This window comes from Citrus clementina, unplaced genomic scaffold (assembly GCF_000493195.1).
Source record: "Citrus clementina cultivar Clemenules unplaced genomic scaffold, Citrus_clementina_v1.0 scaffold_2, whole genome shotgun sequence".
NCBI lineage: Eukaryota > Viridiplantae > Streptophyta > Magnoliopsida > Sapindales > Rutaceae > Citrus > Citrus x clementina.
Window position 1 is genome coordinate 9,895,187 of NW_006262688.1, and position 13,648 is coordinate 9,908,834.

The 13,648-nt window shown below is 32.6% G+C and overlaps 3 protein-coding genes across 5 annotated transcripts; 2 read left to right on the forward strand and 1 right to left on the reverse strand.

The window, feature by feature from the left end:
- The first annotated feature begins 1,434 nt into the window (after positions 1 to 1,434).
- On the forward strand, positions 1,435 to 2,991 carry LOC18051228 (alkane hydroxylase MAH1). Its single transcript, XM_006446542.2, has one exon. It carries the CDS (start codon positions 1,435 to 1,437, stop codon positions 2,989 to 2,991), a length of 1,557 nt encoding a protein of 518 aa, XP_006446605.2.
- A 4,465-nt stretch (positions 2,992 to 7,456) lies between these two features.
- Positions 7,457 to 11,392, forward strand: LOC18051229 (putative glucose-6-phosphate 1-epimerase). 3 transcript variants are annotated; one of them, XM_006446550.2, is made up of 9 exons: positions 7,457 to 7,697; positions 7,925 to 8,071; positions 8,844 to 8,918; positions 9,561 to 9,617; positions 9,700 to 9,857; positions 9,943 to 10,074; positions 10,227 to 10,329; positions 10,680 to 10,779; positions 10,909 to 11,392. In XM_006446550.2, exons 2-9 carry the CDS (start codon positions 7,994 to 7,996, stop codon positions 11,124 to 11,126), a joined length of 921 nt encoding a protein of 306 aa, XP_006446613.1. In that variant the 5' UTR covers positions 7,457 to 7,697; positions 7,925 to 7,993; the 3' UTR covers positions 11,127 to 11,392. The 3 variants fall into 3 exon arrangements, with proteins under 3 accessions (XP_006446613.1, XP_006446609.1, XP_006446607.1); XM_006446546.2 differs by lacking the exon at positions 7,457 to 7,697 and adding an exon at positions 7,704 to 7,827; XM_006446544.2 differs by lacking the exons at positions 7,457 to 7,697; positions 8,844 to 8,918 and adding an exon at positions 7,704 to 7,827.
- A 226-nt stretch (positions 11,393 to 11,618) lies between these two features.
- On the reverse strand, positions 11,619 to 13,113 carry LOC18051230 (fatty-acid-binding protein 1). Its single transcript, XM_006446553.2, has 4 exons — positions 12,671 to 13,113; positions 12,036 to 12,279; positions 11,844 to 11,935; positions 11,619 to 11,752 (listed from the first exon to the last, which is right to left on the reverse strand). The coding sequence occupies exons 1-4, from the start codon at positions 13,077 to 13,079 to the stop codon at positions 11,619 to 11,621; spliced, it is 879 nt and encodes a 292-aa protein (XP_006446616.1). The 5' UTR covers positions 13,080 to 13,113.
- Between the last annotated feature and the right edge of the window lie 535 nt (positions 13,114 to 13,648).

Genomic DNA, 13,648 nt, shown 5'->3' on the forward strand with positions numbered 1-13,648 from the left:
TTTCTAATATCTGATTATAAATATTAAGTTGTTTATTTTTTTAAATAAAAAATTTAAAAATTAATATTTTTATATTGATGTCCCTTAAAGGATTGATATTACTAAATTTTACAGGTCTAATTGTTTAAAGAAAATCTAATAAATATGTTTGATATTTCTAAAAAGGTATGAATACCAACCTATTTAAAGTTACATATTCAGAAAGTAATAATTAAAATAGGTTTATACGTAGTAATTATACAAAATATATTTCAATATACATAGGAAATAAATAAATTGTATGGGATATATATGCTTGAGTAATTAACCTTAAATGACTCATTAAGACTTCAAATTTAAGACTTAAGAAAGAAATCTTGACTTTTTTATATTTAGGTAAAATGTCTTAAAAAAACTTAAATATCAAAAAATAATTCTTCAATCTTAATAACTTAAGATGAATAACAAACAACTCCTTAGGGTTTTAGTGTTTCTCCTCTTTATCACAAGTCTCTAATTTATCTTTAATCACTAATCGCGATCTATGTGTTAAAAAAAAAAGAGAAAAATATACTTCCTTATATATATATTCATATTCTATAGTATGGGCACCCTTATTTTTTTCTTTTATGTGAATACACTTTTAAGTCATACGATTTAATAGAGATAGATTTTAATACTAAACAACGTGTCCGCACTAAAAAAAAAAATTGAGGGTGCCCACACTTGAGAATGATTATATAGACATATATGCGCAAGTGTGTATAATATACTCAGTCTAATGAAATATATTTGTTAAAAAATAGGAAAGCTTTAATTTATACATTCAAAAGTCATATTTTGAATGTTAATGGATGTGATTGGTTGAATAAAGAGACCTAAAAATTACAAAAATTAAGTACTTAAGAGGCATATAACTTGGTAATTAAAGCGTGCAAAAAAAATTTAGGCCTACTAGAAAAATCTATACATATGTGGCAGTATTAGAACTATTATAAAAATATAATAGCTAATTAATAAGAACCTTTCCAACATATAAGTTGACGGATCAAGATTTTCTCCTGATCTAATCATGTCCTGAGCAAATACTCAATTATGGATTGGTTGTTAAAAAATAAAAGTAAAAGAAGTTAAATATTACACATACACTACTACTAAAAGACACTTGGCAAAAGATCCTTAAAAGCCCAGTAGTACTCAAATCAGGAGAGGATCTTGTTCCATAAGTTTACAAGTATATACATTAATTAAGTTGACAAGTATATACATTAATGTATTTCGAGAAACACGTTCAATCGTTATCAATAAATCGAAATGGGGACGCCCTAGGCTTGATTTTGTGAAAGTGACTAAAATTTTTGTAGTAATGTACCAGTTTTCTTGTAATGTCTATAAATGCTAAACGTTTGGAGTTAATTCTGAACAACATATACATTTTAAAATATAGCTTGTTCAATGGCCATTACAATTAGCTATGTAGAGATGATCGTAGCATTTCTCTTCATACTTATTGGTTGTCTTTGGAGTTTCAAGAGAAGCTCTCGCACAAGAATGCTGTCAACGCTTGTCCTCAACGCACATCAACTCCATGAATTTGCCACCCGGGTTTTGCAAAAGAGCCGGGGCACATTAGAGTTCAAAGGGCCTTGGTTTGCAAAAATGGACTTCATCATCACCAGTGATCCTATGAATGTGCACTACATCAGCAGCAAAAACTTCAGCAACTACCCAAAGGGACCTGACTTGAGGATGATCTTGGAACCATTCGGAGATGGCGTTTTTGCTGCCGATGGGAATTTGTGGAAAATGCAGAGGAAAATGATTCATTCAGTGATGAAGCACAACAAGTTCGAGTCCGCTCTAGAAAAAACTATTTATCAGAAGCTTGAAAATGGTCTGATCCCAGTTCTTGATCATGCCTCAGAAGTAGGGATCAAGGTGGACTTACAAGATGTGTTTCAGCGGTTCACCTTTGACAATATCTGCATGTCAGTTTTAGGAATCGATCCAAATTATCTCTCCTTTGAGTTCCCTCAAGTTGCTTATGCAAATGCATTTAACGCAACCGAGCAAGCTGTGTTTTATCGCCACATTGTGCCAAAGAGTTGGTGGAAGCTGCAAAAATGGCTTCACATTGGGAAAGAGAAAAAACTTAGTAAAGCCATGAAAACTTTTGATAGGTTCTTATATGAGTGCATTTCTTTGAAGCGGGAAAGATTACAGATCAGCAGAAAAGCAAGCACGGAGGAGGAGGAGGAATTTGACGTATTAACAGCTTTTATGGTGGAAGGAGAAGAGGAAGAAGAGATGAACGAGGATCGAAAAATAGGTGCTTTGAGAAGGAATGACAAATTTCTGAGAGACACAGCATTCAATCTCTTGGCAGCGGGAAAAGAGACTGTAAGCTCAGGCCTCGTTTGGTTTTTCTGGCTCGTTGCTACACACCCTTCAGTCGAAAACAACATTCTTGAAGAGATGAAGGCCAATATGGTTATGCAAAAGGAAGAAGAAGAAGAACATAGGGATAAGAGATTGCTTTTCGATGCAAAAGAGGTCAATAGGATGGTTTATCTGCATGCAGCCTTGTGTGAAACGTTGAGACTGTACCCACCAGTGCCGTACAATCACAAAATTGCAGCACAAGCAGACGTTCTCCCAAGTGGGCATCGCATCAATAAGAATCATTCAATATTGATATCTTATTATGCAATGGGGAGGATGGAAGTGATATGGGGCAAAGATTGTTTAGAATTTAAGCCAGAGAGGTGGATTACAGAGAAAGGTAGTATTGTGCACGTACCATCTTACAAGTTCACAGCATTCCATGCTGGACCGAGAAATTGTTTGGGAAAGGACACGGCTTTCATTCAAATGAAGATGGTTGCAGCTCTGATTCTCGGGAATTATCAGGTAAAAATAGTGCAAGGCCATCCTGTATCACCTTGCAATTCTATGGTACTTCATATGAAGTATGGTTTAAAGGTTCAGCTGTCCAAGAGAACCATCTGGTGAACTACTAGATACCAGGATATGTAATGCTGTAGGGTAATATCATGCATGCATGCATGCATATAATTCTTTACAGCGAATCAAGGTTGTTACATTCTAAGCTTTGTTCCAGATACTATATATCAGATAATAATTAGCTCAGCTAGCCAGATGTAAATCTGAAGCAATCGACTGAGCCTTGGATAAATAGCAGCTTGTACTCAATATTTATTAAGTAATAAGACAAATCTTAGGAGTATGGAACTGTGAGTAGTTGATATGAACACAAAGGCAAGAGAGAGAAAATTCTCCGACATTTTTATCCATGTTATTTTTCACAATAATTTACAATCACATAGATTAATACAACCGATCGATTCTAACCATGGCAGAAGCATTTATTACAGACAATAATCCCTGTACCACATCATTTCAATTAGCAAGATTATCAATTTCTTTCTTACTAAACTGAATATATACCACTTATTCTTTATTGTTCTCGTAGCACTCAATAATTCTTAGTACAATCATTTTACAATATTACTTTTATTTTCAAAAATATTTTTATTTATATTTATTAGAAAATAAATAAATCATATAAATTAGAATTAGAATAAAAAATTAAATACTAAAAATTAGAAATATTAATTTTCATATAAATAAAAAATTGATTGTTAAGTCCATTATTTGTAGTGTTGGCATCTTATGGCAAGTCTAGTTAAATTGGAATATTATTTATTACATATCTTGTAACATACATTAATTTATTAATTCTCTAATTTAGTGAGATTCCAATTTATTAGGAATATTTATTTTCTAATTTAATTAGATGTCTAATTTAGCAAGTCAATTAATGATGGGATTCTATAATTGGCGCATGAGATCTATTTAGAGCAAGAAGTTTGTTCAAATAGGAAGTTTATTGAATGTTCTAAATATTTTTTGGGAGACAAGTAAGGCAAGAAGATCGTATTTATTCCTCTTCAGATTCACGGGAAGTATAAGAGGAAAAAAACTCTTATTTGGAAAGAATCCAAGTCTTTTAAGACTTACCATTTTTGTGAAATTCTAGTGCCTATATAAAGGGAAGTGTTTTACAATTAAAAGGACGCAACATAGAGCATAAAGTAGAGAAGTAAAATTCGACCTCCTCCTTGGAGAATCCAGATTTGACATATAATGTTGTGTTGATTTGTTTTCTTCTTATCTTCTTTTTCATCTCTGTGGAGAGTTTTGTGGATCTTGGATCACTAGACATTAATGAATTGAAGAATTGTTATTGATCGCTTTGCGAAGTACCTCGAGAATCGTGGATCAAGAGGGGTAGCAATTATTCAAGAGAAGCAGATTCAGTCTAAGGTTGAGTAAACTGTATGGTGATAAATTATAAATGAAAATCTTAAGTTTGATAAATCCATAGGTTGTAATATCTCAACTTAGTGAATTGTTTTTCATCTAGACGTTGCCTCGTGGATGTAGGATTAATTAATCTAAACCACGTAAAAGTCTTCATGTCATTTAATTTTTGTAATTTATTGTTTTTTGAAAAATTAATATTTTTTATGCTAATAAACAGTAACCATAAACAGTGCCGGTGAAACAGTATTTCTAAAAATTAATTAAATTGTTAATTTTACAGTTTTAATTGCCTACATATATTTGTAATAGATCTAAATTCCTTTCATTAATGAGAAGATGTTTTTCTTATACTTTTTATTATTGTTAATTTTTCCTAAAATAAGTATTTATTTTATATTCTTAAAATTAATATTTTTTATGCTAATGAACAGTAACCATAAACAGTGCCGGTGAACAGTATTTCTAAAAATTAATTAAATTGTTAATTTTACATTTTTAATTGCCTACATATATTTGTAATAGATCTAAATTCCTTTCATTAATGATAAGATGTTTTTCTTATACTTTTTATTATTGTTAATTTTTCCTAAAATAAGTATTTATTTTATATTTTTAAAATTAAATATCAAGCAAATGATTCATTTACACCTCTTTTCTTTTAAATTTTTAGAGTTAAAAAGATTCTTAAATATTACAAAAACAATAACGATAAGTGATATATATATATATATTAATTTCAGTAAAAAGAAAAACGGGTATTCTCCATCTTGATTTCACATCCTTGATTAAAAGATAACTTTATGGGTGGACTACTTCATAATATATCATCGTCAACCCTATCTTATCCGAACTTTATAAAAGACATGGATCGATGGCAGCACAAAGGTTTCTTCTTAAAGCATCTTCAACTTTATATGTTCGTTTTTTATTCTCTAGCTAGGGCCACTGCGGTTTTTTTTTTAATTATTATTTAGTTATTAATTAATATCTTAATATTGCATTCCAACTGTCAGTAAACATATTTGCAGCTTATATTTGTATCTATATGATACCCCTTTCTGTGGGGAGCTAACCATGATTTTAGATCCTTAATTTAATTGGTTGCATTATCAATTTTGAAGGATTTTTATATAATTTTATAAGTATTTCAATCATCAAATTTAGCTTTTGTATCAGATTCAAGTGTCATTAATGGCTTATGGTCATGCAGGGCAAATTTAATTTATTTATAAGAATTTTATTTTTGTCAAGTATTTTTTAAATAATTTCAGATTTAATATATTCTTTAAATTGATTTTGAAGATACAATTATAATTTTGAGTTTACTTTATATATATATATATATATATATTTCAAAGTCAATGAGCACAAATCACAAATTACAAATTTAACTAGAGACAATTAAAAAATTTTAGTTGAAATTTAAAATAGATTTTCTCAAAATTTTAGGAACAAGCTTCCCCACTTGTCCTCATGTGGTAGACGGTTGGATTTAGTTAAGTTTCATTCTAAATCTAAAATAACTTAGGAAGTATTTGTTTTTTTTTATATATATAAAATTTAAATGAGTTTCAACAAGTTTAAATGGGTCTAAATACATATGTTAGGATAATATTTTTTTTAAAATTTTTTTCTCGTCTGAGTGTAAGTGATAAGTTGTTTGTTTTTATAAAATCAAAACATTTTAAATCTAATATGGTTTATACTTATGACATTGAAAGTGTTATATATACTTAAAGTTTAAATAGGTCTACATTTACAGTGTTTTCTAGTACAATAGTTTTTATATGTTATAAATAATTTATAAGATAAGCATTTGACATGTGATTTTATGAAAAGTAATTGTGATAACACAATTCAACATAATATTTTATACATAAAAAAGTTGTTATCTAATAATAAAAGAATTTTTTTTTTTTAAATTCAAATTGAATGTATGTTAAGTACTTAATACCAAGTAAAATCTGAGATCAAGAAAAAAAATTATAATATGACATCTAATAATTAGGTAAGAAATAAGTACATTTAATGAGGATATTTGTAAAAAAAAAAGATTTTTCAATCAGATATTTTATCACTCAAATAAAAGTCAATAGAATTTATTCTTTTCAATTCAGATAAAAATATCTTACAAAAAGATTTCAAATACAAAAAATAAACAAACTAAAATATCAAAACATCTTAAAATATGTCAAATTGAGATTTCAGATAAAAATAAAAACAAATAAACCTTTAATCTAATTGATAAATTTAAATTGTATATAATATAAAACCGAACCGAACTGAATGAAACTACCTGTCCAAAGGTCTTTGTCACCGCCCATTGTCTTATCACAGGAAGCACTAGCCTATAATCCTGGTTGTTAAGTCATTCTCCATTGCCATGATAAGATAGTAGAAACAAATTAACGAAGATATGCATGATGCATGGACAAAGTTCCCTCATTTTAATTTCTTTTTTTATTTTTTAATTTCGTACGTCTACCAAAAGTTAGCTCTACCAAGCCTCTCTTAACAATTTACATATGATTCTCATATTTTAGGTTTTAGCTACTCTACAATATCTGCCTCACTGATTAATTTTTTTTTTTTTCAATTTCAGTGGTTAAATACATCATCAACTAGGAGAATAATATGGAAATTCATTGGTAATATTTACTTATAAATATATAATCATTTTTATGTTATATGTTATAATTTTATAAGTATAATATGCTATGTTAGAGAAACTATAAGAACCAAAAGCAAGAACGTCGAGAATATTTATTTTAAAAAAAAATTGCAAAAATTATCATTAAATGTGGACCGTTGATTAAAAGTGTTCCTTAAAAAAACAAATTAATTTTTGTACAATACTTATATTCGTTCAACTACAGCGGATATAATCACATGTATAAGCTACCCCATAATAATCCAGTACACAGGCATTCTATTTCTTTGCCACATGGAGGAGCCCACTAGATCAACGGTCTTGATCTCGATAAAACCAACACGACAGTGCTATCGGAAGCTATGGCCCAGTGGAAAAAACCTGGGAACAAACACAGAGTAACAGAATAACTGAAAGTGACTCAAAAAGCAGAGAGCATCCAATGACGAACAAGTATAATATTAGTTGGTGGCTTTCGTTAGATAGATATCCCATCCTTCGTATTCTTATTATTACACGAACTCTGCTAAATCTATAGATATATAGATGTATATATAATCCGTGTAATGTGATTTTACTGTAAGTAACATCATATCATGGACTTTTCAAGACCTTGAGAGAGAGTTGGTGGGTGGGTTGTTCTTCAAACTCGAAGCCGATTAGGGGAATTAATAAAAATTATTGATATTTATTATAGTAATATTATTATCAAGAGCCAAACGTAAGCTAACCCATCTATTTGTTGTCTTTCATTTGGTTATATATAGATATAGGATTTTTTTTTTCCTTTTATTTTGTTGTTTCATCGTTTGTTTTCTTTTCCTTATTGGGCAATCAAGTCTCTTTTGGGGGTATGATTTTTGTATGTGATTTTTGGTGTTTTAATAACTTCATATGTTCTGTTGTGGGTTTGTTAAAGTTGTTGTGGTTTTGTGTGGTGGTGTGCAGCTGGAGTGGAGAAAAGGGAAAGTGAACCCATTTGTGAGCAGAATAAGGGCAAGGTTAGGGCCAACAGCTATGCCATTGAATATAGTTCATGATAAAGATGGATTGCCCAGAATTATTTTGACTGAGCCAACTGGGTCATCTGCTGAGGTCTGTTTCACCATTATAATTATTTATTCATTTTTTTTAAATATTATTATGGATTTGTTCTTATTTGTTTTGTAGTTGATTTTATGATTTGGATTCGAGGGGTTATATGAATTTTATGATTGGAAGTATTTAGTTGTCTTTGATTTGGTTTTTACTTGTAGATGGTGCTGTTTGAATTTTGAGAAGAAAGAAAAAAGAGAAAGGGTTTGTGATTGGATTGTTGAAATGGTTTTAATGGATTCTGGTACATCCAGCATAAAAAAAGATTAAAGAGGTGTTTAAACTAAAAGGATGTGTGGTAGTTGGTGAAGAGAAGCCCCTTTAATTTATAAGAAAATAAAGTCATCTTGTTATGATTAAATTTGAGAATTTGAAGACGACTAATGCTCAAAGCCTCAGATGCTTAGATAAAAGAACAGGGGTGTCGAAGATAATAAAATAAGCTTTTTTAAAAGTAACTTTTTGTGTCCCTATTTTGGCTTGATACTGATTATTGATTTTGAGCTGTAAGTCTTGCCGTCTGATCTTCCTAATACAAAATCCATGGAATATTAAAGGTTAAGTTGAATCCAATTTCTGCGTTATTGAGTTGTTAATACGATAGTAAATTGACTGAAGATTCAGTGGTTTATTAATTAGGGTTTGACATAAGTGTTTCAATTTTCAACATGATACGTTGTCCCCTTGTGGTTTAAGTGGCTTTATGCATCGAAATGATGAAAGCAGAAACCTTGCCTGTTTACCAACCAACTACATGACCTAAAATTGTCAGGTGCTTCTCTATGGTGGGCAAGTTGTTTCCTGGAAGAATGAACGAAGAGAAGAACTGCTTTTTATGAGCAGCAAGGTAAAATATTCCTTGTGTATGTTTTAGGGGTTCAGAACATGTCTACTAATTAAATTTGAAAACCACAGTGCTGTTTAAGGATTGTACAATTCTTCTTCTGATAAAAATTAAGGATTGTTCTCTCTGTACCTTTCTTAATGGATGACCCAACATCTATGGAACTATTGATTTTAATTAGTGCGGCTAGTGATGAAGCAAACATGCATTCTCAGAGCAAAAATTTATATTGTTGGGAATATAAATGTGTTCACTTTCAGACCATGAAAGTATAAGAGGAAACAAAAGCGAAAGTCTAATAACTTTGTCAGATGTATATTTATCACAATGCATGACATTAAGGAAGAGTGAATATGACTTAGAAGCTGACTTACTGCAATTTATTTTGTTCTCATATTTCCTATTTCCCGCATTTTATACCATTTTTTATTTAAGACTCCTCTCTCCTGCTGCATTGGCTATTCAAGCTTTTCTTGATCATGACATGCTAGCATACTTCTATTTCAATGAGCACATTTATTTTCCTCCTCCAGTGGACCACACCTAAGCAGCTTGTTTGTGTAGTTTATGACTGCTAAACGATAGTTTCAAACAGAATTTCCTTGTATTTTTCCATCATACTTATTGGCTTTCTTTGTTCTGCAGTCTTTCTGGAAGCCACCTAAAGCCATCAGGGGAGGTATACCTGTCTGCTTCCCACAGGTTGTATATTAGTGAACCTAACTAAACTGGTGATAGCTATTCCTTGCTGAGACTATGGTTTCTAATAAATTACTGCCTGCAGTTTGGAAATCTTGGTTTACTGGAGCAACATGGATTCGCAAGGAACAGATTTTGGTCATTGGATGAAGATGCTTCTCCTCTGCCCCCAGCTAACAACCAGTCAACAGTGGATCTGATATTGAAGTCCACAGAAGAGGATATAAAGGCCTGGCCACGAGGGTATGTTCATCCATTTATGATCTGTGTCAGAAAAACGAATATGGAAGGATATTATCACTTGTTCACCAATGACTCTTTTGTGCAGCTTTGAGTTGCGTCTCCGTATTTCTATCAGTCCTGGCAAGCTGACTTTGATCCCTCGTGTGAGGAATGTGGATAACAAGGCTTTCTCTTTTATGTTCGCGCTGCGTAATTACTTATCTGTATCAGATATCAGGTTTTCTCAATGAATTGACTAAATGTTTGCTACCATTGTCTTTTGACTTTTGTGACGCCACAGTTCTGCGTATTCCTTAGTATAGTTGAATCTAGAGAATAAACCATTCTTGTCCTTTTCCGATGGGTTGGATGATGCTGCTTAATTTACAGTGAAGTGCGTGTCGAAGGCTTGGAGACTCTTGATTACTTTGATTATCTGATGAATAAAGAAAGGTTCACAGAGCAGGCGGATGCAATTACCTTTGATGGCGAGGTACTACATATTTATTCTTGTGCATTCAATCTGAATATCAGTTTGTTAGCAGGAAATAGAAGCAATTCATCATCTTTATGCTTCTAGTTAACTATTCGATGTGGTTTCATGCTTCATTTTTCATTTTTTTTCCATATTGGTTAGAGCAGTTTTTTATCAGTTTATCTGCATATACAAACCTCTGCATTGATATTCATTAATCTGATTTTTCATTTTGTATCGAGGTCAAATATGTCACCATGATGTTAGTCTTATACATAGTTCGTATGAGCACATCTGCCAAACCCATCATAGGGTTTTGGAGTTTCGAACTCTTGAATTTCTCAAGACCTGTCTTTGTTTCCCTTTAGATTGACAGAGTGTATTTGAGCACCCCAACAAAGATTGCCATTATTGACCATGAGAAGAAGAGAACCTTTGAACTGCGGAAAGATGGCATGCCAGATTCAGGTTTTTGAAATTCCTCTGCAGTGTTATATCTTATTAGTCCTTCAACATATTCAAGTTCATTTTTTTATCATTTACATGATTACCCGGAGGTTTTGTCCCTTATAATTTTGAAAACCTCTCACTATGCAGTTGTGTGGAACCCTTGGGACAAAAAGGCCAAAGCTCTGCCAGATATGGGGGTTGACGGTTACAAAACCATGTTATGTGTGGATTCTGCTGCAATTGAAAATCCTATTGTCTTGAAACCCTTTGAAGAGTGGAGGGGCCGTCAAGAGCTTTCTACTGTGTCGTCAAGCTATTGCAGTGGGCAATTGGATCCTAGGAGAGTTCTCCATGGCTTTCATTGATTTCATCCACGGACTCAACAAAAGTTTTCTAGTATTTTGTTTTATTTCTCTTATTTAATGTACAATATCCATGCACTTGCTTGTCTGTGTATCATCTTTTATTTTAACCAGCTGTATGTAGTAGCTAACAACAACATACAAAATGTCACAGAATTGAGCAACATAAATATTTATCAATGTTGCCTCTTTGTGATTGATGGTAAGGAATGTCTCATTGTTTTGTATCAAAAAACTGTTGAATGAATGAGTAAGCATTAAGCATAAAGAATCCCTTTTTTTCCTGAATCATACAATTTATTTCTTTGGATGCATGGCACTCGCACACAAAACAGAAACTGGGATTGATGGTACTTGATTGTAGAACAGAAAGCAGTAACATGCTCATTGATATCTTCTTAATGAGCTATTGCTCAGTAAGAGAAAGCAGTAACTCGGAAGTACTTAAAAGTCTTATTCTTTTAAATCCTAGGAACTGTTTCAGTATGCAAGCAATTAGAAGAGAGAAAGCAGGGACATCCCAAGTTTTTCTTTTGCATCTTTATCGAAGGCATCATCTCCCAGATACATATGGATATAGGCCTTGCAGAGAAGTTCACTCTCAACATTGCTCACCACCTGGTCCATGACTGCACACATCAACCAAAATCTCTTTAATTTCTGTATTGAGTTCATGCATAACATTTAAAATCATAGCTTAATTTTGTCCTGTTATCTCACCTCTGGCTTGAAGGGTATATCCTGGAAGCCGGGAAATCTCAATTACAGAACCAGATGTTAGCTTGATGTCTTCTGATGCATGTCCCATGACCCTAATAAGCAACTTAATAGTGTCAAAGTGAGGTAAAGTCTCGCTTATAGCTAAGTATAAATATGCATTTGTAGTGGCTCTGAAAACAACACAAATGTTACTTGTTTGCGAGTTCATCATTCTTCTTTCCACCAGTGAGTTTTTTAATGGATGCTCCAAGGCCCTCATCAAAATTCTTTTTGACCATGCTCATCGTGAGGTTAGAGAATACAATTACTATCCGCACTGTCATGCCCGCATCACTGTCAATTACCGTCTGATACATTTCCTTTGTAGCTTTTGCCGGAGCTTTCCCAATCTTTGACCTTAGAAGTTCTTTCAGCTTCTCATTATCTGCATATATCCCTGCAAAATGAATGATAAGGCTAGTTAATTTGCCAATGAAGATGTATTCAAACTCTGGCATGTCTTAGGTGGATTTAGTCTTCAAGTTATGAGCACCTGGTACTCATGATTGTGGTTTTAAATAAGATAGCTAAATGCATAATCTTGTTCCTTTATGCTTTCATGTTTGCTGCTGATATTATATCATTTCAAGTGATCTGTTTCTTTCATTGCTCTTGTTACACCATCAATCTCTTAGTTTTCACGTAGCACTGATCATATTATTATGAACATAATTGCATGCAAGCTGATATTATCATGCATTTAATGTATGCACTACCATAAAATCAAACAGTGCAGAGGGCTGAATATTGAACCAAAATAACTGAAATCTTGACATATGGAACATTACCAAAGCCGTAAATCTTGATGCCCAAGCCAAGCATCGATTTCTTCCTCAAACCGACACAATTCAGTTGCTTCCCATCATTCAGCTTAACAGGAAAGGACACCCCAGTTTTGGGTTCAACCTCGACTGCTATATCCTCCTTTGCCTCCTCCTTTCGCACCTCATTCCCGGTCTTTTCCTTATCTTCTTGAACGCTCTCATCGCTTAGCTCTTCAGCTTCAGCAACCTTGGTTCTGTTCTCGCAGTTCATCTTTTCTTTTGCCAACTCTGCAATAGCATTTTGGTCTTCAGCAACTTTAGTTCCATTCTCACAGCCCACATTCTCTTTGGCCACCTCCCCAATAGCAGTAGCCTTTTGAAGCACAAGTGCCTCAGCCTTGGCAGTCACATTCTCAACAGAAGTGGTTGCCATTCTTCTTCAACTAACAGAGAGTTCAAACAAAGAGAATGAAGATGTTGAGTGCTTGTGCTGGTTGATTGGCAAATGTAAGGACATTGCATGTCTTTATATAGGTCAAAAATGGTAATGAAAGATGAAAGGAGCATTAAATTGGCATGTTATTGGGTGTGTAATTGGCCGACCTTGGTATCAGTATTAGATAAGAGAATTTAATGGTGATATAATCTGTAATATTTGACTTACTAAATGTTCACATACGTGAATTGATTTTTGATGCCCTGCCTTGTCAATCTTCTACCGTGCACGCAAATCACACATATCAAGAGCTCATCCTTTTGATTGCTCTATAGTGTTCAATGCAATCCTTGAATTGCTCAATCTTTCACCATGGAGTAAACACAAAGTTGGAGTGTTAGTAGATGTGATAAGCCTCCTAAAGTGCAAGGCAAGACAACTTGGTAAATTTGGGTTTTGATACCATGTTGACACTTGACACGACAGTTTAAATTTACGAAACAATTTTTAGAACATCAATTGTGTAACATCCTCATTTAATAAAAGTATAAAACTTTATCATATAT